The 26,727-nt window shown below is 48.3% G+C and overlaps 2 protein-coding genes across 10 annotated transcripts in view; one reads left to right on the top strand and one right to left on the bottom strand.

The window, feature by feature from the left end:
- The first annotated feature begins 1,667 nt into the window (after positions 1 to 1,667).
- Positions 1,668 to 20,120, top strand: EIF2D (eukaryotic translation initiation factor 2D). Of its 8 annotated transcripts, none has more exons than XM_082702173.1 (15): positions 1,668 to 1,914; positions 2,798 to 2,988; positions 4,001 to 4,084; positions 4,610 to 4,700; positions 7,912 to 8,019; positions 9,508 to 9,767; positions 10,272 to 10,389; positions 12,006 to 12,051; positions 12,619 to 12,722; positions 12,848 to 12,997; positions 13,386 to 13,475; positions 14,188 to 14,283; positions 15,326 to 15,446; positions 18,271 to 18,445; positions 19,918 to 20,120. In XM_082702173.1, the coding sequence occupies exons 1-15, from the start codon at positions 1,859 to 1,861 to the stop codon at positions 19,986 to 19,988; spliced, it is 1,761 nt and encodes a 586-aa protein (XP_082558299.1). In that variant the 5' UTR covers positions 1,668 to 1,858; the 3' UTR covers positions 19,989 to 20,120. The 8 variants fall into 8 exon arrangements, with proteins under 8 accessions (XP_082558299.1, XP_082558294.1, XP_082558296.1 ...); XM_082702166.1 differs by lacking the exon at positions 1,668 to 1,914 and adding an exon at positions 2,182 to 2,294; XM_082702168.1 differs by lacking the exon at positions 4,001 to 4,084 and having other exon boundaries at positions 1,669 to 1,914.
- A 2,736-nt stretch (positions 20,121 to 22,856) lies between these two features.
- Positions 22,857 to 26,727, bottom strand: part of RASSF5 (Ras association domain family member 5) — a 65,437-nt gene continuing 61,566 nt past the window's right edge. For both annotated transcript variants that reach the window (XM_082702175.1, XM_082702176.1), the window contains one exon: positions 22,857 to 25,244. In XM_082702175.1, coding sequence (XP_082558301.1) covers positions 25,092 to 25,244 — 153 coding nt within the window. In that variant the 3' untranslated portion in view covers positions 22,857 to 25,091. The remainder of the gene's footprint in view (positions 25,245 to 26,727) is intronic.

Genomic DNA, 26,727 nt, shown 5'->3' with positions numbered 1-26,727 from the left:
TGATGTGGGACCCAATTTAACCACCCAGAGAGTATCATCTGAGCTGAAAACCAAGATTCACATGCTTAAGCAAACTGAGGCACTAGGTGCCCCAAACACCTGCATGCTTCAAAAGTCAAAGTAATATGAGAAGTATGCGGAGTAGTCTTACTTTCATCATATCTGTCCCTTCATTTCATAGTTATATTTTTATTGGTTTCTGACATCTTTCCAGTGTTCATTAATCTCCTTTTTTTACACCTTTGTACGTTGCCATTTTTGTATTTACTTATGATTTATTTATTTTTAGTATCTATTTCTAATAGTCCCTTGAATAATCTTCCTCAGCTCCCTAGGCAGAGGCTGCCTCAGTAGCTGTGCTGCAATGGACCTAGTCAACAACACAGTCTGGCATCATCCCACACCCAATTGTTGCTGGGGTCAGGGTCTAAAGGAAGAAGGTTCTGGGGCATTGTCCTCCTTTGGGCTCTTCCGACTTTGGCCTTGTGGCTGGGATGCTTCAGAATAAAGGTCTGGTGGGTCCGAAGGGTAGGAGCAGCCCAACTTGCAGGGCGCTCCTAGGTGGGATTCCGGGTCTCTCCAATTGGTGGTGGTGGGCAGACACTGTGGAAGGCCTCATCTTTGCACAGCCAATGTGGAATTTTTCTTTGTATAACTGTGCCATCCAAAGAAATAATTAGGATTATTTTTTTCTTGGTGGATGGATACTCTACCCTTAACTTTTCATATGCAAAATTTGATTTATTAGGGGCCAGGACCCCAGGTGTGCACAGCAGCCCCCTACCAGGAAACCATCACTCTCTCTCAACGCTGTTCTAGAGTTTTTAAATATATTACTGGAAATTTGTAAAGGACTGTGTAACCTATCACATACATTACCTCAATCGTTTCTAATGGAAACCCTATGACGTAGGTATTACCTCCACATCTTCCAGAGAATGCAAGAGTTTCAGTAAGAAAAGCCGTTGGCACGTGATATCCATAGGGAGAAGCCAAACCATAATTTGAAACTAATCTGCCTCACAGATTTTTTTTTTAAATAAGCAACGTTATTTCATTAGTATTGGAAACTCCCCTCTCCAAATAACGCCTGAACTCAAAAAGCAATAAAGCTTTGAAAATTTTATCTCAAAGTGGCCAAAAAAAATTTAAAATAGACTTGAAGATCATTTGTAGTTTTCTGCTCAGAACATGCGGGGCAAACCTGGGACAAAGGAGCGTTCTCTGTTACTGTTACTGTTACGCCACATAAATTAAAACAATGAAAAAATCCTGGGACCTCTAGCGTGCAATAAAATATTTTATTAAATATTTATTTAATAGAATTATTTATTAAATAATAAAATAAAATAAGACTTTAATAAACAAAAGCCCTTAAGAAAATTACTCAGAGGCCTGAAACCCTAATAGAACACAAGAGTTCAATTAATTTTGTGGAACTGAAACTGAATGGAACAAGAGCGGTTGAGGTCTGGCAGAACGCAACACCGACGGAGCAGAAGCTAAATCATCAGGGTCGCCACTGCCGGGTCACTGAGACCCGAGGGCGTGCCTGCAGTTCGCGCAAGCGCAAAGCCCGGCCGAGGGAAGGCGATGGAGCGGGAATCCGCCCCGCCTTCCCCAGGCCCCGCCCACCCAGGTTCAGTTCCCGGCATTGCCACTAGGGGCGGCCGCGGTCCCCGCAGCGCCTGTAGCTGCGAAGCTGAGTGGGCCGGGTTTCCAGCCGAGCCTATTTTCTAGCCGGGCCCCAACATGGCTGCGCACAGGTCTGCGAGTCGGGAAGTCGCCGCGTTCTGGTTTTCCTGACAGCCCCCGGCTTCTGTGCGCGTCTTGCCTCCCCCAGGTCACTCCAGCAGACATGTTTGCCAAGGCCTTTCGGGTCAAGTCCAACACGGCCATCAAGGGGTCGGACAGGTGAGGGAGAGAAGGGGCCCGCTCCGCCCACCAGGCACCCAGACATCTCCCAGTGCGGGCTGGCCCACAGTTCTCTCTGAGCTGGGTCCGCCGCCCTGGGTGGACGCCGGGGAAAGTCCAGCCAGGATGGGACCCCGGAGAGCCAGGGGGGGTTAGACACGTTTTGAGGGCGAAGACGGAGCACAGGCCTAGCGTGTCTCCCAGGCTAGTAAAGGAAAACGTAATCCAGCCAGCGCTTCCTGACTGCGGCTAGATAAGGTGTGGGCGGTGCAAACACGAACAATGACAGGGCCCGCCCTCCACAAAAATCCGATGGGACACCGAAAACTAGGACTACAGGAGAAAAGGGATCTACTTGTCGCAGGAGAGACGGATGGAGGGTGAGGTGGGAGAGAACCAAGGGACGCGTTTTAAGAACTGCGTCTGTTACACAGCGTTGCTGTGTCTGTGCACAGTGTTGCTGATGCTGGTACCACGTTGCGAAGTTGGGGACCAGTGTTCCCTAGTTGTCACTCTTGGTACCTTCCTATAGCTTTTTGACCATAAGCTGACAGATTTGCGAGGCAGATAAGAGAAAGGAGTGGGGCGGAGGGCAAGGCTGAGTTTCTAGACAGGCTAACTTGGTTACTCACTAGATCTCAGTTTTCCTCCTTTGTGAAATGGAAAGACTTGCCCCCAGGAATATGTGAAACTAGATGAGACACTGAATGAGAAAGAGGATAGGATGTTTTGGAAGAGTAGGGCCTCATATACCATATATAGGGCATCATAAACCAGTTTTCCTTGGCCCCTGTGATTTTATAGTAGGTCCTCCAGAGTCCTTTGAATTTATTAAAATCCATCCAGGCAAGATTCATGCCACCTGTTCGTTTGCTTTCTGCAGGAGAAAGCTTCGGGCTGATGTGGCGACTGCTTTCCCCACTCTTGGAACAGATCAGGTCTCTGCCTTAGTACCTGGAAAGGAAGAGCTCAACGTTGTGAAGTTATATGCTCACAGGGGGGATGCGGTGACTGTGTATGTGTGTGCTGGTAACCCCATCCTGTTTGAACTGGAGAAAAATCTATACCCAACAGGTATGCCAGTAGGATGGAGAGGGCCATTACTATAATCCTTGCCTAACCTCTGTTTCTCCTCCTTTCTTTCATTAACCTGCCTTACTTAAAATGGAAGTACAGAATCTCCAATATCATCCCCAAGGATCTTTTTGGACCCAGCATCGCTAGAATTGCGTCTTTAAAGATAAAAAAACTGATGTAGGAGGGAGAATAAAAGGGCTAACACAGGTAGTTGGGTAGGGATGGTCTGAGATGAAGGAATAATAGTTCATTGTGGGTTAAGTAGGGATGGAGGAGAGGTCTTAAAAAGGGTGGAATTTCAGGACATGTAAAAGATATTCTTAAAATTATCAGTAGCAGGATTTTCTTAAGAAACTGAATAGGAAGGAAGCTGGGTTAATGGAACTACATACCCAGCTGTCCAGTGATGTCCTTCAGTGCAGATATCTCACCGGGATTTTTTCTTAGGCTCTACCTGGCTCTCAGGATCCTTTGCTTTCTGTCTTTGTCACTTGGGCTCTTCTTCCCCCAGCTTGGCTGCAGCAGTGCAGTGGGGTCTCCTTAGGTTACCTGTGCCCCCCGCCCACTTTGCAGCTATGCAGACGCAGGCCCTTTTCAATCTAAGGTTTTACTGCTAGTCACTGGGAACACAGGGAGAATAAAAGGAGTAAACATGGGGAAGTTAAAGATGTCCTACAGGCCGGTGCCCTGTTCTTCACTTAACTTGCTTCTGAGGTCCCAGATGGAATCCTTGTTGGGTCTCTGTCCCCGCTTCTATCGCCTGTGCCTGTGGCTGCTGCTGCATCCAGGTGGAATCACAGGGGCCTCCCAGTCTCAAGCGACATCCCATTTTTTAAGAATCTGCCTGCTTTAAGAAGGAAACCTCTTAGGGCCTCACAGCCTCCTATCTAGCTTCAAGTTGACGTTCTTTTCTGTTTCTTACTTCAAGTGACCTTAGTATTTGACTTACCCAGTTCCCTCAGAGTTTGACATTTTGGCAATAAGTCTTCCTGTGTCTCTTTTTGAGCAGTGTACACCTTGTGGTCCTATCCTGATCTTCTCCCAACGTTCACAACATGGCCTCTGGTGCTCGAAAAACTGGTGGGGGGGGCAGGTAAGAGGATTTTCCTGTATTCTGGCTATTGGCTGAAACTTAGTAAGGGCCAGCTGCTTGAATAAATGCACCCATTTCCTGGGTTCATACCATTGAAAAATGGAATTTTTCACGCATGTGTGTTTCCTCCCTCACTTGGCTGCTTCCATAAGGTCCCTGGGCCTCTACGACCCCATTGAAAGGCTTCAATAAGCTTCATACTTTGTCCAGAAAATACTCTGTGAACGACCATATGCTCTGCTTTACAACAATAAGCTAATGTTAGGAAAAGCAGAATAAGAGATCATGGAAACTGACCCTCAGCTTGGTGCTGAGATCATGGAAACTGACCCTCAGTTTGACCACTAGCCCCGGAAGGGAAAAGGTCTGATACTCGGGTTGCATTTCTTAATTTTCATTATGAATAACCTAGTTGATACTTAATAAGTGTTTGTTGGTTGAGTGAATGAATTAGTGTTGAAGTAAAACTTGGAATTGCTTAAAGGCAGAATGGGGGTTGTGATGCCTTTGTCTTGTTTCCTACAGATTTGATGCTGCCCGGCCTTGTGGTGCCCCCTGCTGGTCTGCCTCAGGTACAGAAGGGTGACCTCTGTGCCATTGCCTTGGTGGGGAACAGGTACTGTGCCAGTCCCCTGTGCCTTTAGGGGAAAAACTTAGGTAAAACTGGGGAGGGGAGTGGGAAAGAACAACTTCCAAAGCTTATGGATAAAGGATTAAAAAAAAAAAAAAAAAAACAGATCCTTCTTCCAGAAGCAGAGAGTGGGCCATGGGAGAATGGCGGTGAGCCTGTGTGGGCGTATGCGTATCTCAGCCAAGTGTGTTTGCTGCTACTGCCGATATTGCTCGCTCTTCCTTCCTTCTCTCCTTTTCTTTTTTCTTTTCTTTTCTTTCTTTCCTTCTTACTAATTTTATGTTTATAGGAGAGTTTCAAAGATAGTATAGAGTTCTTACCCAGCTTCCTATAATGATAATGTTTTGTACAACCATAGCACGGTTATCCAAACTGTGGTCCAGACTGTGGAATTAACATTGGTACAGTTGTATTAGTAGAATTGTATACTTTATTCATATCCCTCCAGCTTTTCCACAAACCGTCTTTTTCTACTCAAGCATCCGATCTAGGACAGTACATTGCATTTAGTTGTTGTGTCTTCTTAGTCTCTTGTCTATGACATTTTTTTGGTCTTCCCTTGTTTTTCATGGACTTAACACTTTTTCTCCATCATCCACATCATCATCCTTTTTTTTTTTTAAGTTTTTTTTTTTTTTTTTTGAAAGAGACAGAGCACAATCAGGGTGAGAGGCAGAGGAAGAAGCAGACTCCATGCTGAGCAGGGAACCTGACGTGGGGCTCAATCCCAGGAATCTGGGATCATGACCTGAACTGAAGGCAGACGCTTAACCAAATGAACCACCTGGGCACCCCCATCATCCTTCTTTTAAAATTATTTTAAGAGTTATTCAAATGTGGTTTACATACTTTAAAATTCACCTATTTCACTTGTATAGTTCAGTGATTTGTGATTTTACAGAGCTGTTTGGCCATCATTGCACAGCTTCTTTTTAAAAATTAATTAGGGGTTAATTAATTAATTTTTTAATTATGAACCACTGGGTGGTTCAGTGGGTTAAAGCCTCTGCCTTTGGCTCAAGTCATGATCCCAGGGTCCTGGGGTCGAGCCCCGCATTGGGCTCTTTGCTCAGCAGGGAGCCTGCTTCCTCCTCTCTTTGCCTGCCTCTCTGCCTACTTGTGATCTTTGTTTGTCAAATAAATAAATAAAAATCTATAAAAAATTAATTAGGAAGTAATAGTATAAACAGTTCTGAAAAATCAAAGCGCCCTCACCCCACAGCCCTTTGCTGCTAGAAGTAACCATTATCATCTTGCCAGCCTTCTTAAATGCATGTATACGTGTGTGTATGAAAATGTACGTTTGGGTATGTATGTTTAAAAATGCAAATAAACAGAATTATACTTTATCGATAATTGTTTTTTCACTTAAGATCAAGAGGACAAGGGCGCCTGGGTGGCTCAGTGGGTTAAACCCTCTGCCTTTGGCTCAGGTCATGATCTCAGGTCCTGGGATCGAGCCCCACATCGGGCTCTCTGCTCAGCGGGGAGCCTGCTTCCTCCTCTCTCTCTGCCTGCCTCTTTGTCTGTCAAATAAGTAAATAAAATCTTTAAAAAAAAAAAAAAAAAAGATTAAGAGGACATTTTCCACATCAGCAAGACTCAGTTATGCTGAGTCTTCTTACCTGCTATGTGGTGATGAAAGAGGTCCTCTCTTAATGGACCTTATGGTTGCCTCTAGTTTGTTTTCGTCATGAACAGTCTCTTACTGATGCCTCTAGGGACACTTGGGCCAGTATTTTTCCAGAGTGGATACTAAAAAGCAGAACTGTCAGGCTGAAGACCAGGTATATCTTTCTGCTGCCCCAAAGAAAGCCATATCCATTTTCACTCCCACCTCCAGGGTATATGGAGCCTGTTTCCCTACACTCTGCCAACACTGGATACAATGGGTGGTTTTCGTTTGTGTCATCCTGACTGAGAAATGATATCTCATTATTTTGCTCATTGCTGCTTTGAGAGAGAGAGACTGTGGTACGGGAAGGGTCAGTGTTCAAAGATCTTAACGTTGCTACTCATATTCTCCTGTTTTCCTTGAACCTTTGGCAACTAAGCACCTAGAAATTTTTCCTTCCTTGTTGAACTGTGGCACAACTTGCAGTTGAAAAGGTTGGTGGTGTCACTGTGTTTTCCTGGTATTCTCTCCAGAACAGGAGAAAACTACAGGAATCTTTGGCCTGCTTAAAGGTTTGGCTCTTAGACTGTATCTTGAGAGTGGTTTGTGGCCCAGAATAAGGGTACAAGGTGGTTTTTTAATAATCCAAACCATGTTCGAGACTGGTTTCTGAACCAATGACCCTTCCAGAGATGGAAGGAAAAGATCCTCTTTTAGGAACTGAGAAAGAAACCAGATTGAAAGTTTCCCTGGTGGGAGTTGACCTCTGGGCACAGTCAGTGGAGACACCAGGTTAGCAAACATCTTTCTCAAGTTCAGGTATTGGGAACTCTACCCTTGAGTCTTCTCCCTTGTACCCAGGTGACCCTGCCAGGCTTGTACGTCCCCTCGCTATTACCCAGTTGGTCACCCGTCCTTATGGGCAGTGTGTGGGCAATGCTTGAGTAACACTAGGTGGAAGGAGTTTTCTCATTTGGGCTTTGGAAGGTTTTGTCGTTACTTTAAAGGGATTGTTTTCCATCTTCTGGACACACCCAGTTCTTCAACTGATCATCACACAGAGTGAGGCCTCTAACACAGAGAGTTACAAAGAGCCAACTCAGAAGGAACATGTCGAGTCAGTGCCACTGTTTATCTCTTCCCTCTTCCCCTGTAGTATCCCTCAGCCTCATTTGTGGCTTGTGGCATACGAATGGCCTACCTTTTGAACCTCTGCCTAGGATGGCTAGGTCTTTAAGGTAGGAGAGGTCATTTATAATTTTGAAATTCAATAAAGGGAACTTTAAATATCCTTGCAAGACCTGCCTGGGTTTGATTCATAATAGGAATAAAAGCAGTGATAACGTCCTCACAGAGATTACTGATACCAAAGGGGAATGTTTGGTCAAGGGATTTTTGAAAGTCATATTTATAGGTAATCTGAAGAAAACTGAGGCGGGACTGAGTTTCGTTTTGTGCTGCAGGCAGTTGCTTCAGATTGACAAACGCGGTGCTTTTCACACGTGAGTGGAAAGGTACCCCTGATGTGTGTCCTCCTAGAAGGCTTTCCCCAACGCATGTTTCTGGCTTCCTTCTCCTCAGAGCCCCTGTCGCCATCGGAGTCGCTGCCATGTCCACAACTGAGATGCTGACCTCGGGCCTGAAAGGAAGGGGCTTCTCCGTGCTACACACCTACCAGGACCACTTGTGGTGGGTCCTTTGTCTCTCCTGTTTTACAGAGAGCTGGGTGGGTGGAGAGGGCATGGGGCCTGGGTTCACAAGTGAGAGTTAGGGTCCCTGCCATGTCCATAGGCAAGTTGCTGATTCCAGACATTCTTTTCTTCACTAATTGTGGAGGAAAAGATGGATGGATGGATTTGTTGGTTGAAATTTTTTTTTTTTTCTTATTTGGGGAAGAAATTACAGAGAACTTTGATTCTTTTCTAGGTGAACTGTAGAATCCTAGGCCTAGAAGAAGACCTGGGGGACTTCTCCTGTGCCTCTCTGCACTGTGATAGTCTTTATTCTTATGGCTCTGTCACCCACATTTAGGCATCTTCCTGTGGTGAGAGCTCGGGAATTCTCACTTCTGAACCCAGATCAAAGCAGAGGAGATCCTCAGGCGCCATCAGATCTCCCCCCATTACAGAAGCCACGTCTTCGCACTGTGACAGTTGCTTTCTAAAACCATATACTAGTTTATTCTCTGGTTATTTTCTTGTCATTCTACCAAAACCGTAAATAGGGTTTCCTTGAAAGTGGTATAGCTGGTCTTTTGGCCAAGTGTCGTGGCCTGTCAGTATTTCTAGCCCCGCCTTGGAGTTTTTTAATGAGGACTGGCCAAACCCCGCTTTGCTGGAGGTCCAGCCGCAGCCTGTGTCTCGGCAGACACTTGAGGGCTGCTTACCGATGTTCTCCATGCACCTCGCTTTCTGTCAGTCTGCACAATGGCTGGCAAGGTCCTGTTGCCTAAATTGTTCCACCATTGGCTGCTTCCAGTCCCCCTATCCCCAGCTTTTAAAAATATTTGTGTACTTATCAGAATCGCTTAAACACATAGTCTGGCCTCTTTGCTGCAACCGTTAGTGAAGACTTGGTTTGACATTCCCTGTATGCGATGTCGCTTTCTTGTCTCCTGTCCTAAGGCTTAATGGCATGAAAGCAGGGCATCACTGGGCTGCGGGTTCGAGTGCCTCCTGCTAGAACATAGAAGTAACTGGAAGTAACTGGCTTGCGGTCCCGGAGCCGCCCAGGTGCTTGTACTTACCACGTACTCTGAGCCTCGGACTTCGGGTCTCACCAAACTGGTACAACAGATGCACCTGCCACCTGACTTTTGTTATTTAATTCAAAATGGTTTTATTTTTATTTCATGTGACGGGAATCCTTCTGGGGCCTCCTCGAACTGATTTTTCACTCATCATTTTTTGTCCCCAGATGTGGATGAGTGATACTATCCCTTTGGATAGGGTAGGGAGGAGGCAAGAATTATGTCCCCATTTCAGAGATGAGGATGCTGAGAGATTTTTCTGGGCCCCGAATTGGAAATGGGGTTTAGGGGAGAGCCCGAGCTCTCTGCCCTCTCCTGGACAATCCCTGCCTGTGCATCTCACTCTTTCCGGACTCCCTGCTGACCTCGACCAGGATTAGAGAATGCTGTGGCTGCTGCTTGGCATTTCTGACATGCAGTTTTTCCAGGCGATCTGGAGACAAGTCTTCTCCGCCGTCTCTGGCTCCACCGGCCCAGGATACCCCAGATGTCAATGAAGAGAAGGGGTCTGTCCAGGCAGAGCCGGCCCTGCAGGGAGACATGAAGCGCCTGACCCTGGAGGGAGAGGACAAGGAGAATGGGGAGGTTCAGCAGCAGCTGTGTGGGGAGAAGTCCCTGTCAGAAGCCGCAGAAGATCCCGGTGTCAGGGGCCTGAACCCAGAACCCACAGACAGCAAGACCCTTCAAGGTATAGGTCTGGGAGTAGAAGGCCCCATCTCCTCTCAATGGAGGAAACGTGCTCTACTCTGCTTCTGACCAGAGTGGTGCCGAAGCTCTAGGAGAATGGGAAAGTCCGTATTTTTGGTGAGGGTGGTGCGACCAGCAGCCCTTTGCCATCTCACCGGGGGTCTTTGCCACATAAGTCCTATTTCCCTGGATGCCGGTGTGCCCTGGAGTTTGGAGTGCTTCCAGCTTCAGAGGCCTCTATGGTTTCTTCCGGCTCTGACTTCTCTGTCCCGGCAGCATGTGCTCCTGGCTGGGTGGGCCTCAGTGGGCCGGACCCCTTCTCTGGAGTCAGCCCTCTTTAAAGGCTCAGTGCTTAAGAGAGTCTGGGAGCTTTGGGACCCGGGAATGAGCTCCTTCCAGAGTGAAGGGGGTGATGCAGGGGTGGAGCTGAGCGGAGAGTTTACTTGTACTGCACCAGCCATTCTGTATCCTTCAGAAAAGTATGGTTCTTACGTTTCCTTTGCAGAGCAAATGGATGAACTCTTACAGCGATGCTTCTTACACGCCTTAAAGTGCCACGTCAAAAAAGCTGACCTGCCTTTACTCACCAGCACATTCCTTGGCAGCCACATGTTCTCCTGCTGGTACGGGAGGCAGGTGTGGGCCACAGGGCTTTCTCTGGTACCTTGTGGTATGTCAGGACAGGTGTGTGATGGGGAGGTTAGCTGAGGGACATAATATGGAAAGAGTGGAGTGGAGGGTTGATCTGGCGACTAAATCAGGTCCTGAGTTTCAAAAACGTAAATTTTAGCCATTGAAGGGTTGTTGGAAAAATGAAGGTTAAAATTCCCAAGGTTCTCTGAGCACTGTCTCTGCTGAGGTGATTCTGGGCTGGCTCATGAATTAGGCAGCACGTCCCGTCCAGAAGCATCCTTGACAAAGCCTCTTTGTCAAGAGGCTTCTTCTGGAATATTCAACCCCTTCACACTTTCCCTGCAAAGTAGGTGGGCCACATTAAGTGGTATCAGGAGGAACAGTCAGTGTGAACCCCATACCGCAAACACAGGCCACCAGAAGAGACAGTATTACATGTATGTAGAACCTGGGCTTTGGAAGCAATCATCTGGATGCAGTTCCCTAGGGTTTTGGAGCAAGGTGAATTTGAACTTGTTACTGAGCTTCTCTGAACCCAAATTTCCAGCACTTGTAGGATTGTTGTCAAGATTCACTAGCCTCACATTTAATAAGCCCCCAGGAAATACGCTGTCAGAAGCTTTGCTTCTTGATTTGTACAACACAACTCAACTTTTGTCTTTGAGAATTTAGTTCCATTTTTTAAAAAGTGGTTTTTGATGTAATTCTCTTCCTGTTTACATGTGGACTCCTTTAAGGCATCCTGTATAGTGTGGGGTCTGGAGCATGTGGCAGGATACTTGATAATTTGTCTTGACCCTGCTGGGATATAAGTAACTAGGAAAGATCCTAGAATTTCCTCTAGGCTAGAGGTTCTTAACCTGCATCAGGTTCTAGAAGGACTTTCTATGAATCCCAAGCCTATTGCTTGTCACATTTTGAGAAAAGACGTAAGTTCTGAGTAGAGGGACTGATTACAGCTTTCATAGGAACCTCCCCCAAAAAACTAACAGCTGAAAAGAAAGAAAATAAAAAATAAACTAACGGTGGTAGGATAGGGGTCTGCAAACTCTTCCTCTCAAGAGCTAGTCAGTGAGTCTCTGTCGCAGAGCCTAAGAGCCCTTAGGTTTGCCAGTCCTGCCCTTGGCCCAGCGGCTTCAGTGAGCTTGGTGTTGGAAAGATTCACCTTGAGGCAGAACTTTGGAGGCCACAGAAGGTGGTCTAGCTTGAGAAGACTCTAGAACTATATCCAGTACAGTAGCCACTAGTCACATGTGGCTATTTAAATTTAAACTAATTAAAATTAAATAGAATTTAGTTCCTCAGTCACATTAGTTGTGTGTCAAGTGCTTAGTAGCCACGTGTGAATAGTGGCTACCATATTGGAGAACAGCTAGAGAACAGTCCATATTTACAGAAAGGGCTGTTGTACAGTGGTGCTCCAGAGTATCCTAAGGTTGGTATCCCTCTCTGATGCCACCACTGGGCAGAGGGTTCTGGAATATCAGCTTCTTTCCGAACACAGAAGAGGAAGAAGGCTGAGGAAGAAATGCCCTCCTCTCAGCGGCAGGCAGGTCCCACCACCACTGCTTCATTAGCTTAACTTCCTTTTTCCGTCTGCCACCAGCCCTGAAGGACGACAGCTGGACATAAAGAAATCAAGCTACAAAAAGGTAAGAGGTGGGGGGTGGGAGGCTGGGGGAACCAGGTGGTGGGTATTAGAGAGGGCACAGATTGCATGGAGCACTGGGTGTGGTGCAAAAATAATGAATACTGTTGCGCTGAAAATAAATTTTAAAAAAAAGAAAAAGTAAGAGGTACCTTCTCTGCACTCCCACACAGAGAGTTGTGTGCGGTTTCCTGTGCCGTGAGCTGGATGCACACTGGGGAAGCCCCATCTGTAGGGCTCAGGCTAGAATTAAGCTTTTTGGTTCTAGGTATGGGGGGTAGGGGTTGGAAAACTCTTCCAGGTCAAGGCAGCTGGGCGAGCACCCACCCCCCTCCCTCCCTTCCACCCGTCCCTCTCTGACCGGAGCTCTGAAAGCCTTCACCAGTCCGCCGGTAGCAGCTTCTCACTCCCTGAGCCTCAGGGTGTGGGCCTCCCCGTGCCCGGTTTGATGGGAGCAGGGACTGTCAAGCGTCCGTTCCCAGGAGCAGCGTCGCTCAGTGAGTGGCACATCAAGAGCTCAGGATGGGCGTTGAATCCATGGAGGCCCTAGCCCTGGCCCTCTCTCCCTTAGCTCTCTAAGTTCCTGCGGCACATGCAGCAGGAGCAGATGATACAGGTGGAGGAGCTGAGCAGAGGGGTGGAGAGCATTGTGGCTGTGGACTGGAGGCACCCGAGGTGAGTGAGTGCCGGGGGCCTGCTCGCCGTAGCTCAGCTGGCGCCAGGGCACCTGGGCCCCGGGCCGGGAACTGCCCAGACGGTAGTATAAAATGTGTTTTTTCTTTCCTTCTGCTGGGTTTTAGGATCACATCTTTCGTCATACCCGAGCCCTCCCCGACCTCCCTGACTATCCAGGAGGGTAGCAGGGAACAGCCCTATCACCCTCCAGATATAAAACCCCTCTACTGTGTCCCAGCCAGCATGACCCTGCTCTTCCAGGAGTCTGGCCACAAGTGAGTTTTTGGAGAGCAGCCCTCCTCTTCCTGCTTGGTGTTCTGGCCTGTTTCCTCTCGAGCTGAGTAGCCTTCCTCTGTGACGGGCAGAACCTGCTGCGCCCCAGCTCCCTCCTTCTCCCACATCCAGCTTCAAGCCTCTTTCCCCTGGGAAGTGTCTCTGACTAAATGAACCAGAGTAGGCGTCTCCCTTTCTCTCTGTAACTATTCTTCACGAGGTCCTGCTCACCTCAGTCAGGAAAGGGAAGAATCAAGCTCAAAAAGCCAAGGAAAGCAGCCTGCCGAGCAGAGAGTGAGTCTTGGTGCCTGTGGTTTGTTCCCCTGGCACAGCACAAACTAACCCCCCGCTTCCCAACCTCACCCCCCACCCGCATCACTTCTGACCTAGGAAGGGGAGCGTTCTCGAGGGTGGGGAGGTCCGGACCATCATCATCAACTATGCCAAGAAGAATGACCTGGTCGATGCGGACAACAAAAAGTGAGTGGCCGGGGAGCTCTGCTGAAGATCAGCCCGACAGCGCAGACTTGGGACACACTGTGGAGCATGTCCAGGCTCGAGGGGAACAGAGCAGCTCATGGCCTTTTAGAAAGAATCAAGACCAGTGGTTTCAAACTGTGGGCCGTGGACACCTAGACTCGTCCAGGGTGCTCAGCTCCACATGGGGGGGTCGGCAGCAGCCATAGCCTGGGTACGTGGTAGCTCGTAGACATCCAGAACTGGTTTTCAAGTCCACATGCCCCTGTGAGGAAGAAAATGCAGCTTAGAAAAATTTTACTGACGTCATTGTGGCTTTTTGATATCCTCTATTTTTCTTAGGAAGGTAGTACAAAAGGTAATCTACTAAATGAAGACCATTCCATTACCATTTTTCTTTTTTACTTTCAAAAGATATCCCCATGAACAAAAAATTGGGAACTAACAGTGCAGTCACGGTTAGTTAGCAGAACTGGGCCAAGAATCCTGATCTTCGGATTTATCCCACTCTCCCCTCTGCCACCGGCTCCTTGGCCTGGGAAACCTGCCGCACCTCCCATCCACGGGGCACGCTGCTTCCTGTGCTCTGCTCCCTGAATTGGTTCTCATGGTCCTGAATGACTACAAAGGACATATAAGAGGTGAATCCTGAGCTGGCCCTTGGGTCAGAAGGGGTGGGGCTGACATTTCTCTATTGCCTCTTCTTTCCCTTTAGCCTCGTGAAATTAGATCCCATTCTATGTGACTGCATCTTAGAGAAGAACGAACAGCACACAGTCGGGAAGCTTCCATGGGACAGTCTCCTGACCAGGTAGTGGGGATTGGCAGTCAGTCCCCTCTCCAGCTTTTCTATCCCCTCCCCATAATGTCTGTCCTGTGGACTTTAGAATCATCCCTGTCTTAAGCTTTGACTTTCTCTCCACAATTCAACTGATAAGTAGTCTACATAAATACAGGCTCAGTAATTCTGAGGTGGACGAGCCTTGGAATGATTGGAGCCAACACAGTAGAGGAGAACTTAAAAGGGAAAAAGAAAAAGAACAATTAATTAAAAATAAGAACTTCAAAAAGATTTAGAAGCAAAAAAGAGGCTGGGAGGAATTGTCTTAAAATCATCAAAAGGAAGATTCTATGCTCTTTCTTTTCCACAGAACAAAACTGAAAATAATTTATATCAGGAGTTTGCAAAGGACAGCCCATCCAGCCTGCTGCCTGTTGACGTCAATAAACCACACCCACTTGATCATTGTCTGTGGGTAGCTTTCGGGCTACAGTGGCAGAGTTGGGTTGCACAGACCCAGCGGCCCTTAAAGCCTAGAATATTTGCTGTCTGGCCCTTTATAGAACATTTGTTCAATCCCAGTATATATGGTACCAAAAGAAAATCTGGTTAGATGAAAGGTAGACATTCTTTGTGGTTAGGCTTTCTCTAGAAGATGGACTGGAACATGTCACAAATGTGAAGCAGCAATTTACCAGGCTGGGGACGTGTACATGAGTGGCTTAAGACAGGAAGTAAATTCCACAAGGCAGCCTGGGCAGATTGTCGGAAGACCAGGCCACTGGACAGTTTCCAGGGACTCCAGTCACTGGGGAATCCCTTCCCTGAATCCATGGGCCTTGACTTTGGCCATACTTCGGGGATCTTTAAAAACCATATATGCCTAATTGGAGCTTCAGATTTAATTGGCCTTGGGGGCAGCCCCTAGATGACGTCAGTGATTCTCTGTGTAGCCTGGAGCGAACCAGTGCCCGCGACACTGGCTCCCCCCGAGCTGCCCAATAGCAGTGGGGAATGAGGAGATGATTTCTGTTCATTTTATCAATCTATAGCTCACGAACTCCTGTTGCAGGTGTTTGGAAAGATTACAGCCTGCCTATCAAGTGACCTTTCCAGGACAAGAGCCCATTGTGAAGAAAGGCAAAATCTGCCCAGTTGACATCACCCTAGCGCAGAGAGCATATAACAAAAAGGTAATTTTAAAAAGACACAGTGTTGAGAGGCACTTGGGTGGTTCAGTTGCTTAAGCCTCCGCCTTCTGCCCAGGTCATGGTCCTAGGGTCCTAGGATTGATCCCCACGCTGGGTTCTCTGTTCAGCAGGGAATCTGCTTCTCCCCCTGCTCATGCACACTTGCTTGCTCACTCACTCTCTTTCTCTCCCTCCCTCTTGCACACACACTCTCACATAAATAAAATCTTAAAAACAAACAAACAAAAAAACACAGTGTTGAAAGATGGTGATTATTTAATGTCCCTGCTAAGTTTTGGTCTCTCTAATGTGATTGGAGGTATCTGTATGTATGTATTTATTTATTTTAAAAGCTTTTATTTATTAGAGAGTAATCAAGAAGGAGTACACAAGCAGGGAGCTAGAGAGGGAGAGGGAGAAGTTGACTTTCTGCTAAACGTGAAGCCCCACACAGGGCTTGATCCCAGTACCCTAGGATCATGACCTGAGCCAAAGGCAGACAGTTAACCAACTGAGCCACCCAGGTGCCCTATGATTGGAAGTTTTTAGAATTTGGCCTCAGATACCACAAAGATTATTTATGAAAGAGCCATGATTGTGTCAGTGGGCTGGTATAAAACAGGCACAGCTGACCCTCTTACCCCCAACCCTCTAGGATTTTGTGCTAGGATACTTGCTAGAGCCTAGTTCTAAAGGTAAACAAGATTTTATTTTTATTTTTTTCTTAGACCTGTTAAGGGCTTTCGGCTCTTACTCATTCTGTTACCTCTTGGGCCTTCTCGTTCAGGGAAAAACAGCTTAGAAAGAATTGCTGAAGGAAGTGAGTGGCGTAGCCTGGTGACACAGAGTCCTAGGGAGCGAATTCTGTCTAGCCTCAAGTTCTTGAAAGGCTGTCCTTGGGAGAAGGAGTGCACTTGATGCCGAGATACCTTGAGAAGACAAAAATAGGATTATTGGATGCAAATCCCAAGAAGACAGACTTAGGTTCCAGATAAAGAACTTCCTGGTGTATGGGTTATGTGAGCGGGCTTTGGCCTTAGAGATATGCGTTCCAATGTGACCTTTGCCTTGCTGCTTGTCCTTGAGAAAAATCAGTGTTTTTTTGCCTGGGTTTTCTTATGTGAAAAATGAGAATAATATACCTACCATATGAGGCACCATGAGGGCCAAATGAAGGAAGTGTATGGGTGAAGCACTTAGACTAGTACTTGGCATTTAAGCAGTCAGTAAATGAGAATCAGTAACGATAACCTCAGGAATAACCAGCAATAGCCACTATTTCTTGGGCGTGTAATTATGTGCCAGACACTGTACTAAGCAATTGCTGTATGTACAGGTTTCCCCCGCTAGCTAAAAGTGGAGCATCCCTATGAAACCTTCCGTAAGCTGAGATGGGCTAAAACAAAGAAGCAATTACATAGTGAATTTATATGAAAAAATTTTTGAGCATTCCCAGACCCCAAAAAGAACTCTTGTAGGCTTTTTTGATACCTCAGGCCACATCTTGCTAATGGATACACAGGATAAACGGAGATAAGGCACAGATACTCCCAGACCCAGTTCAGAGCTCCGGCAGCTGGACGCTGAGGTGCTGAGCATAGTTCCAGGGGCAGGAGGTAGGCGATTCCCCCCCGACCGGTGCTGTTTTGGGGGTACACACTGCCTCTCAGGGCTCCCTGTAAAACCAGTGCTGAGCGCTACATTCACTTTTCACCTTTTGTGTAAAAGTGAAAACCTCTGGATTTCTTTCAGTTAGAAAAAAAAAAAAAAAAAAGGACTGATGTAGGTCTTTCCATAAGCGCGAAGCAGCATACCATAAACTTTGAAAAAGCAGGGGACATTTGTATCAGCTTATTGAAACACTATAAATATTAATGGTAACAACTAGAATTGTCCAAAACTAAAACTGGTGCTCTCCAAAAAAAGGGAGTTACTGTCTAGAGGTCTCCAGGCATCGCTTGGGTGAAGATGTTGGGGGAAGATGTTGTCAAGGGTGTGTGCATCGCGTGGGGGATGGAAGAGGTGTGACCTCTAATGCCTTCTCAATTCCAAGGTTCTCAGGGGCTGGAGTCCCCGCACAAGCCTGGGTTATTTGGAACCGAGGACTTTATTGAAAGCAGCCCTTACCAACCCACTCCTGATGGTAACACGCTCTACCATCTTTAGTCATGAATGCAGGAGAACTCGTTTCAAAAACAGGAAAATTGTGATTTTTTTTTAAGTGCCAGTTATTTTCTTACTCTCAAAATCATATATGTCATTTGTGCATTTGATAAATAATAGAAAAATATATATGTTCTTGATGAGATGCTTGATATTAAGGAATTATTGTTCATTTATTTTTAGGTATGGGGATGGTTTTGTCTTTATGTTTAAAAGAACTCTTACCTTTTAGAGATACGTACTAAAGCATTTGTAGATAAAATGATCTAATGTTTAGGAAGATTTGCTTTAAAGCAATATGGACAGGCATATAGGTGAATTGAGGTTGGTCGTGAGTCGATAGTTGTTGAAACTGGTGATGGGAACACAGGTGCACAGTATTCAATTCTACTTTTATTTATGTTTTTAATTCTCTATAATAAAAAGCCTCTGTAAAAAGTGTATGTTACATGTGGGCTAGAGAGAATTCCACTAAGGATATAGCACATGTACTAGATGGGACAGAAAGAATCAGTAAGTATAAAACAAGCGACGTGGATGGGAAGGAACCGTGGTTGTAGGGATGGTGAACGTGGCGGGTGAAGAGGCCGCAGAGGCTCCAGGCCCTGTGGACGGGAGGGAGGGCGTGTGGCTCCCCCCCGCAACCAGTCTTCTGTCCTCTCAGGTGACGGTGGTCCGGAACTTGGAGGCCTATGGTCTGGACCCGTGCTCGGTGGCTGCCGTCCTCCAGCAGCGGTGCCAGGCTAGCACGACGGTCACTCCTGCCCCCGGGGCCAAGGACAGCCTGCAGGTCCAGATCCAGGGAAACCAGATCCATCACCTCAGCCGGCTGTTGCTTGGTGAGCATCCCTTCTGAAGACGCAGGAGCATGGCTAGAATCTTCCCACGGATTCAAGCCCCTCTAGTCACCACAGCCGTGTGTGTGTGTGTGTGTGTGTGTGTGTGGCCACACAGTGTGTAGTGGCCAGCAAGGGACAGAGCTGGTACTTGAGCCAGATGCTGCGGCCCCCACATCCAGGGCTGTCTCCATCAGACTACTGGAGTACTTTTGTTCCTGGTTTTCCCTTTTATAAGACATCCGTGGACCACCCCGGCCATGCTGGGTACTTTGCTGGGCTTCTTGCAGGCCCCATCTCTCCTCATCTAACAATCAGCAGAAGTGTTTGTGTTCGGCAGCTGGGGAAGCCGAGGTTCAGCAAGGCTCAGTCCCTCGCCCTCGGTAGTCAGCTGCTCGGTGCTGCAGCTGGGCCCCTGACTTGGCTTCGTCTTTCTCCCAACTCCGGGTCACTTTGATTTGAAAACTGCCTGAGTCAGCTTTCCATCACGCTCCTCAAAACACTCCTTGTGCCGCGTCAGTGCCTTCGGAATAAACCCCTTCGCTCAATACCTAAGACCCTCCCCATCCAAATCCCATCCACCTCGGGCTCTCTGGCAGCTCTCACCGCCCCCCAACCCCAGGCCTCAGCTGCGCTGCTGTCCTCGCTGCTGCCCACACATACTTGGTGCTCGCATCCCTGTTCCCTCACCCAGTGCGCCCTCCCACAGCCCTCGTCTGCCCGACTGGAGGGCCTCATCGGCCCAGCTCGGGGCATGGGAAGCCTGTCTCAGAGCATGTCCCAGTTTTTTCTGTCCTTAAATTAGCATTTCAAAAATGGCCAGCGTGGCACTTTCTGCTTATATTAATTTTTCTGGTTCGTGTCTGCCACTTAGCCAGTTTTTTCTAATGTCTGAACCCCCCTGCTAGACTGAGCAACTTAATTCAGAGACCTTGCCTTCTTCATCCGTTTTTCACGCTCGGGGACTGACACATAGTAAATGCTCGATAAGCAAATATATTTTAGGGCCTCATAGTAAACTTTGGGAGATGACCCCTTTAAGTGAAGAACCCAGTAGGAGGTGCTAAGAAGGAATATAGAGGAAAATAGACAAGCACATGACTGAACACAGGCGCACAAGTTCTCTCTCCTGAGAAAATTCAGAATACCTCAAGTATACCTAGAAAGTGGCTCTCAGTGTAAAAATCGCTAAAATATACACATTAGTCGTGAGATGTAAGGATAAATGGCCCGTCTACTACACAGAGCAGCTGAGTTCGAGCTGCGTGTGGAAGAGCAGGTCACGTGGTGCAGGTTGACTGGGGAGAAGTTGACTCCAGGGATAAGCACACAGTGGGGCGGGGGTGGGGGGGCAGGTAGCCGTGTGGATCGGGGCTCCCTGGGGTCGGGGCCAAGGAGGAACGTTGTAACACAAAGCGCAGGCAGTGGCGGAGATGGTATGCCCCACTGAGGAGTTTCTGCTTTTTGGATTGTAGAAGACTATCACCTTCCTCGAAAATACATCCAAGGCCTAGAAAAGGCCCCCAAACCCAGCAAGAAGAAGTAACAGACTCCTGTTTCATGTGGTCAATCCGGTGGAGATCCGAGCTCTGGGCTGGTCATTTATATGAGCATTTTAAGCTTTTGCAAATGAAAAAATATAATTCTTTACCAAAATAAATTTTTATTCTAATCTAAATCTGATTTTCCTCTCGTTTCCTCCACTTAGCTAGAATATTGGACTAAATTTCCAAGTCATACGTCAGTTTATGTGGACAGGAACAGTGGCCGTGGAGTACCTTTTCTATTCATGTGATTTCAGTGATTTTAGTCCCTTTCCTGCTATCAGCACTGGGTGGCTCTTCCTAAGCTCGGGCAGGTAGGGCCTTCTGTTTTTAAAGCCCCTCTAGCAAGTGGTCCACAGCGTCTGGCCCATCTGTTCCCACCACCGAATTAATCTCCTAGCCCCAGAAGAGTCCCCTCACACCTCGAAAGGGTTAGTCACACAGAAGCGGCCCTCAGCCACTCTCTGCCATCATGCCAGGCCAAAGAAGAGAGGCTTGGCTCTAAGTGGCAGCACTGTCCCGGCTGGACGGAAATCAGAAGTCCTGAAAGCATCTGGATCGCCTGCAAAAGCAATAACCGTCCCAGCACGGTGCGCTGCCGCCGGCTGTGGTAAGTCGTGGTGTGGCTTCCAGATGTGGCTTTGTCACAGGAAAGTCTTATCCAGCAGATGCTGCTGGGTGTGGAGGCCGAGAAAAATAAAGGCCATCCCACCTCAGGTTTAGCCTTAGCCTAAGTACAGCCATCTCAGACCCCTGTGCCCAAGGGCTGAACTTTCCCCTACTTTACTTTAGTTCTAAAGACCCCCACCCTGCTTTAGTAACAACCCCAAGCCTGCTTTGGTTCTAGAGACCCCCACCCTGCTTTAGTAACAGGAACCCATAAATACCCCTGCCTTAACTAAGCTTGGGGTCCAAGTCCCAACTCCACTGTTGGGTATACTTGGGCCCAAGCTTAAGCTTGTCAAATAAACCCTCATGTGATTGCATCGGTGTCGGCCCCTCGGTGGTCTCTCGGATGCAGAAACTCGGGTACAACACTGGGGGCTCACGGAAGAGATCTTCAGTTGGTCGTCTGAGAGTCGGCGAACCCCCTGAAATGGTACGCAGAATTTTGTGCGTTCATTTTCCTCGGGTTCCTGTGTCTTTGTCACATACCCAGTGGAGTCACTGGCTGCCAGAAAGGTTCAGAACCGCTGCTTTGGTCCCTGGTTAGTTCCCAGGAGTCGCTTCTGTGACCACAAAGCTCTCCTTGTACAAAAGGATGGGGTGAGAGCTGACCTGAATTCCAGAGGTCTTTGGTTTTACCCTCAAAAAACAAAGTTTAATTTACTTTTTTTTTTCCTTTCTTATTCCTTTATTTATTTTTTTTAAATCAGGGTAAGAAAGACTTGAAAATATCCACAATATTCACAAATTACCCCTCTAGAGCTAGAAAGGAAGAAAGGGATGGGTATGAAGGGGAGTATGTGTGTGTTGCTTCCTACGTGTCCCTATTAGACCCAAAATAAAAGTCCCTATCACTTGTGACTCACTGTAAGGAAATGCCTTAATTTTACTGATCCTCTCTCTGCCAGCATGAGCCTATGGAACCGAGGAAGGAATTTTTGGAAATTGACCCCAAACAAGATTCTATGACAACAGAACCTTTGGACAGACAGTTTGATCTGAGGGAGTGTGGTATGTATAGTATAATGGAACACGGTCCTTATGTGAACACAGATAACCTGAAGGATTTCATAAGGTTCTTTCACAAACATCATTTACCTTGCCCAGTCTTGGTGGGATTGGAGGCTCAGAGAGGTTGTGTCCCGTCCTGTTGATCTCTGTTAAAGACACAAAGCCAGTAAATGGCTGGGTGGGTCTAAAATGCACTTTCACTCCTGGCTGTGGTTTAACTCAGAGTCCTGCTATGACCGTGCTGTCAGGGCCTGTGTTTTGAATGGTTTTTCCAGTAACAATTACCCATTTGCGCTGACTCACCATAGGCATGTGTAAGAAGGCTGGTGAAGGTTAGGCTGTTGAATGGATTTTTTTTTTCTCTGCGAGGCCCAGCAGTCTCTTTCAAAGTCAAATTTGTAACTTTGAACTTACTCCCATAATGTTACCAAATGGGTTGCAGTGAAAAGCAGAAACCGGTTCATGTCCAGGTTTTGGCGAAGTTATTGAAAGACCTACTTCTTGGAGGTCTAGGTGAACAGATGTTACAGAGGTGCCCCGTGTTCGGATAATTTTAGGAACATCTATTGGATGGAATGTTCTCTCCGCCAGGGAGGTAGGGAGTGAGCTGTCTCCCTCTGACCAGCCTCTGTGGCCCGAGGGCCCTCGTTCAGTGCATTATGTGTGGTCCCTACCAGAAGGAGGGCAGCAGTTTCTTCTTAATAACCCTGTGTGATTATTTCCGTGATGACAGAGCGCTGCCCCCGATGGAAGTTAAATAATGCTAATGTGAAAGGACTGTTTGACTCGCCTCATCTAACCTTCCTCCTCTAGGTTAGATGACCTTAAATTTTCACAGATAAATAATTCCCGAAGTAGAAGAATCATCATCTACCTCAATAGTCTGTCCCGATGCTTAGCTCCAGAAAGCCCCTCCTCTTTTCTCACTCAGGATCCCCTTCTAGAATACATGCCCTTTCCTCTCCTGCTCGGTGGGGCAGCACAGCAGCCAAGCACCTGGGCAGCGCCCTTCAGCCCGTGCACTTGGACAGTTTTCTCAAGATTCTTTGAAGAGCAGCCTTCATTCCTCTGTTCGCTGGCAGAAGAAAATCTGACTTTCCCCAGAAGTACGTGCTCTTCTCCGTTCCCACACTCTCCCCTGGCTCCCAATTTCCAGGAGATGGTAAAGGACAAAGAAGAGGTCTCTAGACGGGTCATTTTTGCAACAAGCTTTTATTACTTTTTTTAAAATCCATATAAGAAAGACATGTAAAAGGAAAATATCCTCAAAACAAACACATACACACAGGGCAACACAAGGATCGAAGGCACTACCAGCAGTCATACCCACCTCTGGGGGAAGGGATACTTTATACAGACTGTTCGCCGAGGCTCGGACCTCAGCATGGGTCCTGGGTCTAACTGTGCTTTAGATAAAGTCAGAATTTTCCCAGAATTTTCTCATTTCATAAACACCCCTATCTCTTTATATATAGCTATATGCCTTTATGTATATATATACATGACTTTATTTTCCTTCTCAAAAATAAAAATAGCCGCCCCCATCCGAGGGAGGTTCTCAGCAGCATTCACGGGGGCTGCAGCAGGAGCCGTGCCTTCCTTTAATGTTAAAGACATGCAGCATGAAGGAAAAGGACTCCCCCCGCTCCCTTTAATACACAGCAGGGAGAGAGAGGTTTTTTCAGGGAGGGAAGGAATAAGGCTGAGCATGAGATGGCAGAGAACCAGGGTTCTGGGGAACCTAAACACTCTTTGAGCTGATAGCTTGTCCTGCTTTTGCAGCTCTAAAGACTACACACAGTTTGTATGACTTGGGGTCAGCATTCCTTCTGGGATCAGGGGCAGTGTGGACACAGCAAGGGTCAGGGAAGGGACTTCTGAGGCTACACGAAGAAGCTGGGGCTCAACCCAACGCAAGAAGGACCTGGGAAGGCAGAGGAGAGTGAAGAAGGGATCTCTCCGAGGCCGGACTGGAAAGCCGGCCCTGCTTTGACCGTGAAAAGTCCTCCTCCGTCTCAAGGGACTGTCTGCAGCCTGGCCACTTGCTTCAGTTGCTTGGCGAGTTTATTTTTCATTTTGCGCCCGAACAAGAGCCGGTACAGATGTAGGTTGGGGACCTCATCCACCCCATCCATGTGGTTTAACATCACTCCCTGGGAGTCAAAGCCCAAGAGGTTAGAGGGGAAGGAGGTCTGTGACTCTTGCCCCGTTCTCGGCGGGAGAGCTCTCCTGGCCTCGCCTCCCCCTTCCTGGCAGGAGCAAGCCGGCAGCAAAGCAAGTACACCCTGCTCCTGTCTCTCTCTGAAAACAAAAAGGCACTGAGATCAGCCGGAGGCCAGCCCGCAAGCTCACAGAGCACGCCTTGGGCTGGCCTGGGCTTCAGAGCACAAAGGACTCCACAAGGGCTGAGTTGGGAGGTTCCCCCATCTGCCCTCAGGGCAGCTCCTCCACGGCACCTGGAGACCCCAGCATGCCCGGGGGGGAGGGAACAGGCCGAGAGGAAGGCCAAGCAGGAAAAGCAGGGCAGCCAAGCCCTCCCCGGCTCTCGAGCTGGGGGAAGGCCGAGGACAAGGTGGACACATTTCTCTGCAACGCTTTTTGGCTTTCTCCGACTGCCTGATTTCCGTACTCCTCAGGAGACATTAAAATTGGTAAATTGGTTTCCCTTTGTGGAAACACATGAGGATGAAGGCCATACGAACTCCAAGTTGTAACTCAAAAACAAACACTTGTTGACAAAGACGTGACGAGGCATCACACACACGCAAATAGATATGCCTTTGGGTTTCCATGGGTGCAGACTTGAGCGATGAGGGCTGAGGCAGGCTGCAGCTTCTCTGGAAATCTCTGAGCCGGCCTCGGCTTTAGGGCTCCCTACCTGAGCATCTGAGGCCAGTGGCTTTACGACCTTCCCTTGAGCATGAACAACGGGCACCTTGGGACAGTGAAGGGCGATCCTCTTACGAGCATTCTCTTACTTTCGGGGGCTTAGCCCAGACCTGCTCAAGGAACATACTATAATTTTTGACTCATAAATAAAGGTCTATGAGTGGCAAATAAGAGATTGAGGAAGAACGAAAGCCAGCTCTAAAACCTTTCTTTCCTTTGCCGGCTGGTGCAAACAGTTCCAGTTTGGTGATGAGAGAGGCAGCTGGTTGGCTTCCGAAGAGCTTGAGGACCGCGCTGAGGTCCGAGGCTCTTCTCTCCCCATGGGGTCCCGCTCCTTGGCGGCGTGTGGCAGGTGGGGCCAAGCCTGCGAGCACACGTGTCCCTCAGAGGTTTCGTGCCACGTCTTGGAACTGCCCGGCCGGGGAGGGGGGCACAGATGCACCCGCCACAGGTGTCCTGAGAAAAAGTGTCTGTTGCAAAATAATAATTAATAATAAAAAGAAATCCATGGGCACCAGAAGAAGAGGAAGCAGGACCGGTTAGCCAGGTTTGCCTTGGGATTCTCTTAAGGCCTCCTCCAGTTTCTGCCTAAACTTGTCATACTTCTTCTGAACTTGTTGGATTTTGTCCTGCTCCTCCTTTTCCAGTATCGTTAGGAAGTTCTGGAGCTCGGGGATGGAGAAGGCGTCCCACTGTGAGCCAACCAGGGCGAGGGCGATGGGGGAGAAAGGAACAGGAGACAGGTCAGAAGCCGCACGACCTGAGGGGCCCCCAGCCCCCGCTGCCTCCACCTGCACACAGCTTACACAGGGCTTACTACTGAGTAGACCACTGCCGTGGAGGAAGCTTGGGTTTCCCGTGTTACCAGCCACCAGATTTCAAATCCTGACATCTCCTGACCCAGAGGTACCCCTCCATGAGTGGTGTTTTATTTGGAGAATCAACCATCTGATATTTTCTGTGTGGCAGCTAAGGTCTGAACAGTGATACTGGGGCCGCTCAGGCCCCTGCTGGCCTGTCCGGATGTCCATTTTGGGGGTGCTGAGCGAAAGGGTCTCAGTGTGCAGGCCCTCAACAGGCAGGTGGAGGAGAGCTGGGCTTGGCCTCCAGAGATGGGGTTTCAGCCCAACAGCACCACGTGACCTTGGGCACATCACTGTGCCCTTCTGTCTGGTTAGCTCGTCTGCCACGGAATGAGGGTCCCTGCCTCCCTTGGCTGGCAGAGCAGATAATGGGATCCCAGAACCCAGAAAGCTCCAGACAGCCCTGTTGGCCCTGGCCTGCCCAAGTGGGACCTGACCACTCTCAGACTGACCCAGGAGCATAGCCCCCACCCCCGCCCCCACCCCTCACCAATTCCCCCACCACCCGTGGAGCCAGGGATCTTGAGCACAAAAGGATATTAAGGTTTATCTAGTTTAATCCCCCCATTGCATAATGGAGAAGACTGAAGTCCACAGACAGGAGGAGGTACAGCTGTGGCTACAGAGCTGGCGGCAGCAGAAAGGGAATTAGGGCCTGGTCTGTAAACTCCCAGGCCCCAGAGGTCTGCACTGGGCCAGCAGTATCCAAACACTGTCAGCAGAGTACTTTTTCCCGAACAAACTCTTACACACTCTAACGTGTAAATCAGATGAAGCAGAGCTGCCTGACTGAAGCAGGGAGAAGGAACAGGGCCCCGAACTGCCTGGATCGCCCAGACCACCGAGTGACCTGCGAGATTGTTGCCCCAAACCCTAGGCCTCCGCTGACCACAGAGTGGCAAACGCCTGGCCTCAGTCACTCCTCCGTGACTCCTGAGCCCCAGGATCCCAGGCCACAGGGAGCACCAGCCTGATTTCACCCGATTCCGTGCCACTGGCCTGGACTCCGATGAGCGGCGCTTTGAGGAAAAGGGCCAGTTTTTACGCACCAGGAAGAGACAAATGGCTCCAAAATCTCTGTATCCAGTGGAGGCCAGAGATGGAGCTGGCTGGACCTCAAACCATCCTGGAGCGAAACAACCCCGGCCGGGACATGGGTCTTTCTCAGTGTCCCTCCACCCCGGCTTTTCAGAAAAAAAAAAAAAAAAAGCACACGAAATCCTTTCTTTCCACAGGCCTTGCCAGACACAGGCCCTGACTTGCTCCCCCAGGATGCTTACAATCCCGGCTTTAGACGCTGAACTCCGCAGCC

Source organism: Mustela nivalis, assembly GCF_964662115.1.
Source record: "Mustela nivalis genome assembly, chromosome: 16".
NCBI lineage: Eukaryota > Metazoa > Chordata > Mammalia > Carnivora > Mustelidae > Mustela > Mustela nivalis.
The sequence above is the reverse complement of the archived record's forward strand: the minus strand, read 5'-3'. Positions and strand labels throughout refer to the sequence as shown.

Excerpts from the sequence above, each read along its gene's own strand:
- EIF2D (XM_082702166.1), top strand. The coding sequence starts at position 2,197 with ATGACAGGGCCCGCCCTCCACAAAAATCCGATGGGACACCGAAAACTA. Across the intron at positions 2,295-2,797 it reads GCAGGAGAGACGGATGGAGG|GAGAAAGCTTCGGGCTGATG; the intron begins GTGAGGTGGGAG and ends TGCTTTCTGCAG. Across the intron at positions 9,768-10,271 it reads AGACAGCAAGACCCTTCAAG|AGCAAATGGATGAACTCTTA; the intron begins GTATAGGTCTGG and ends TTTCCTTTGCAG.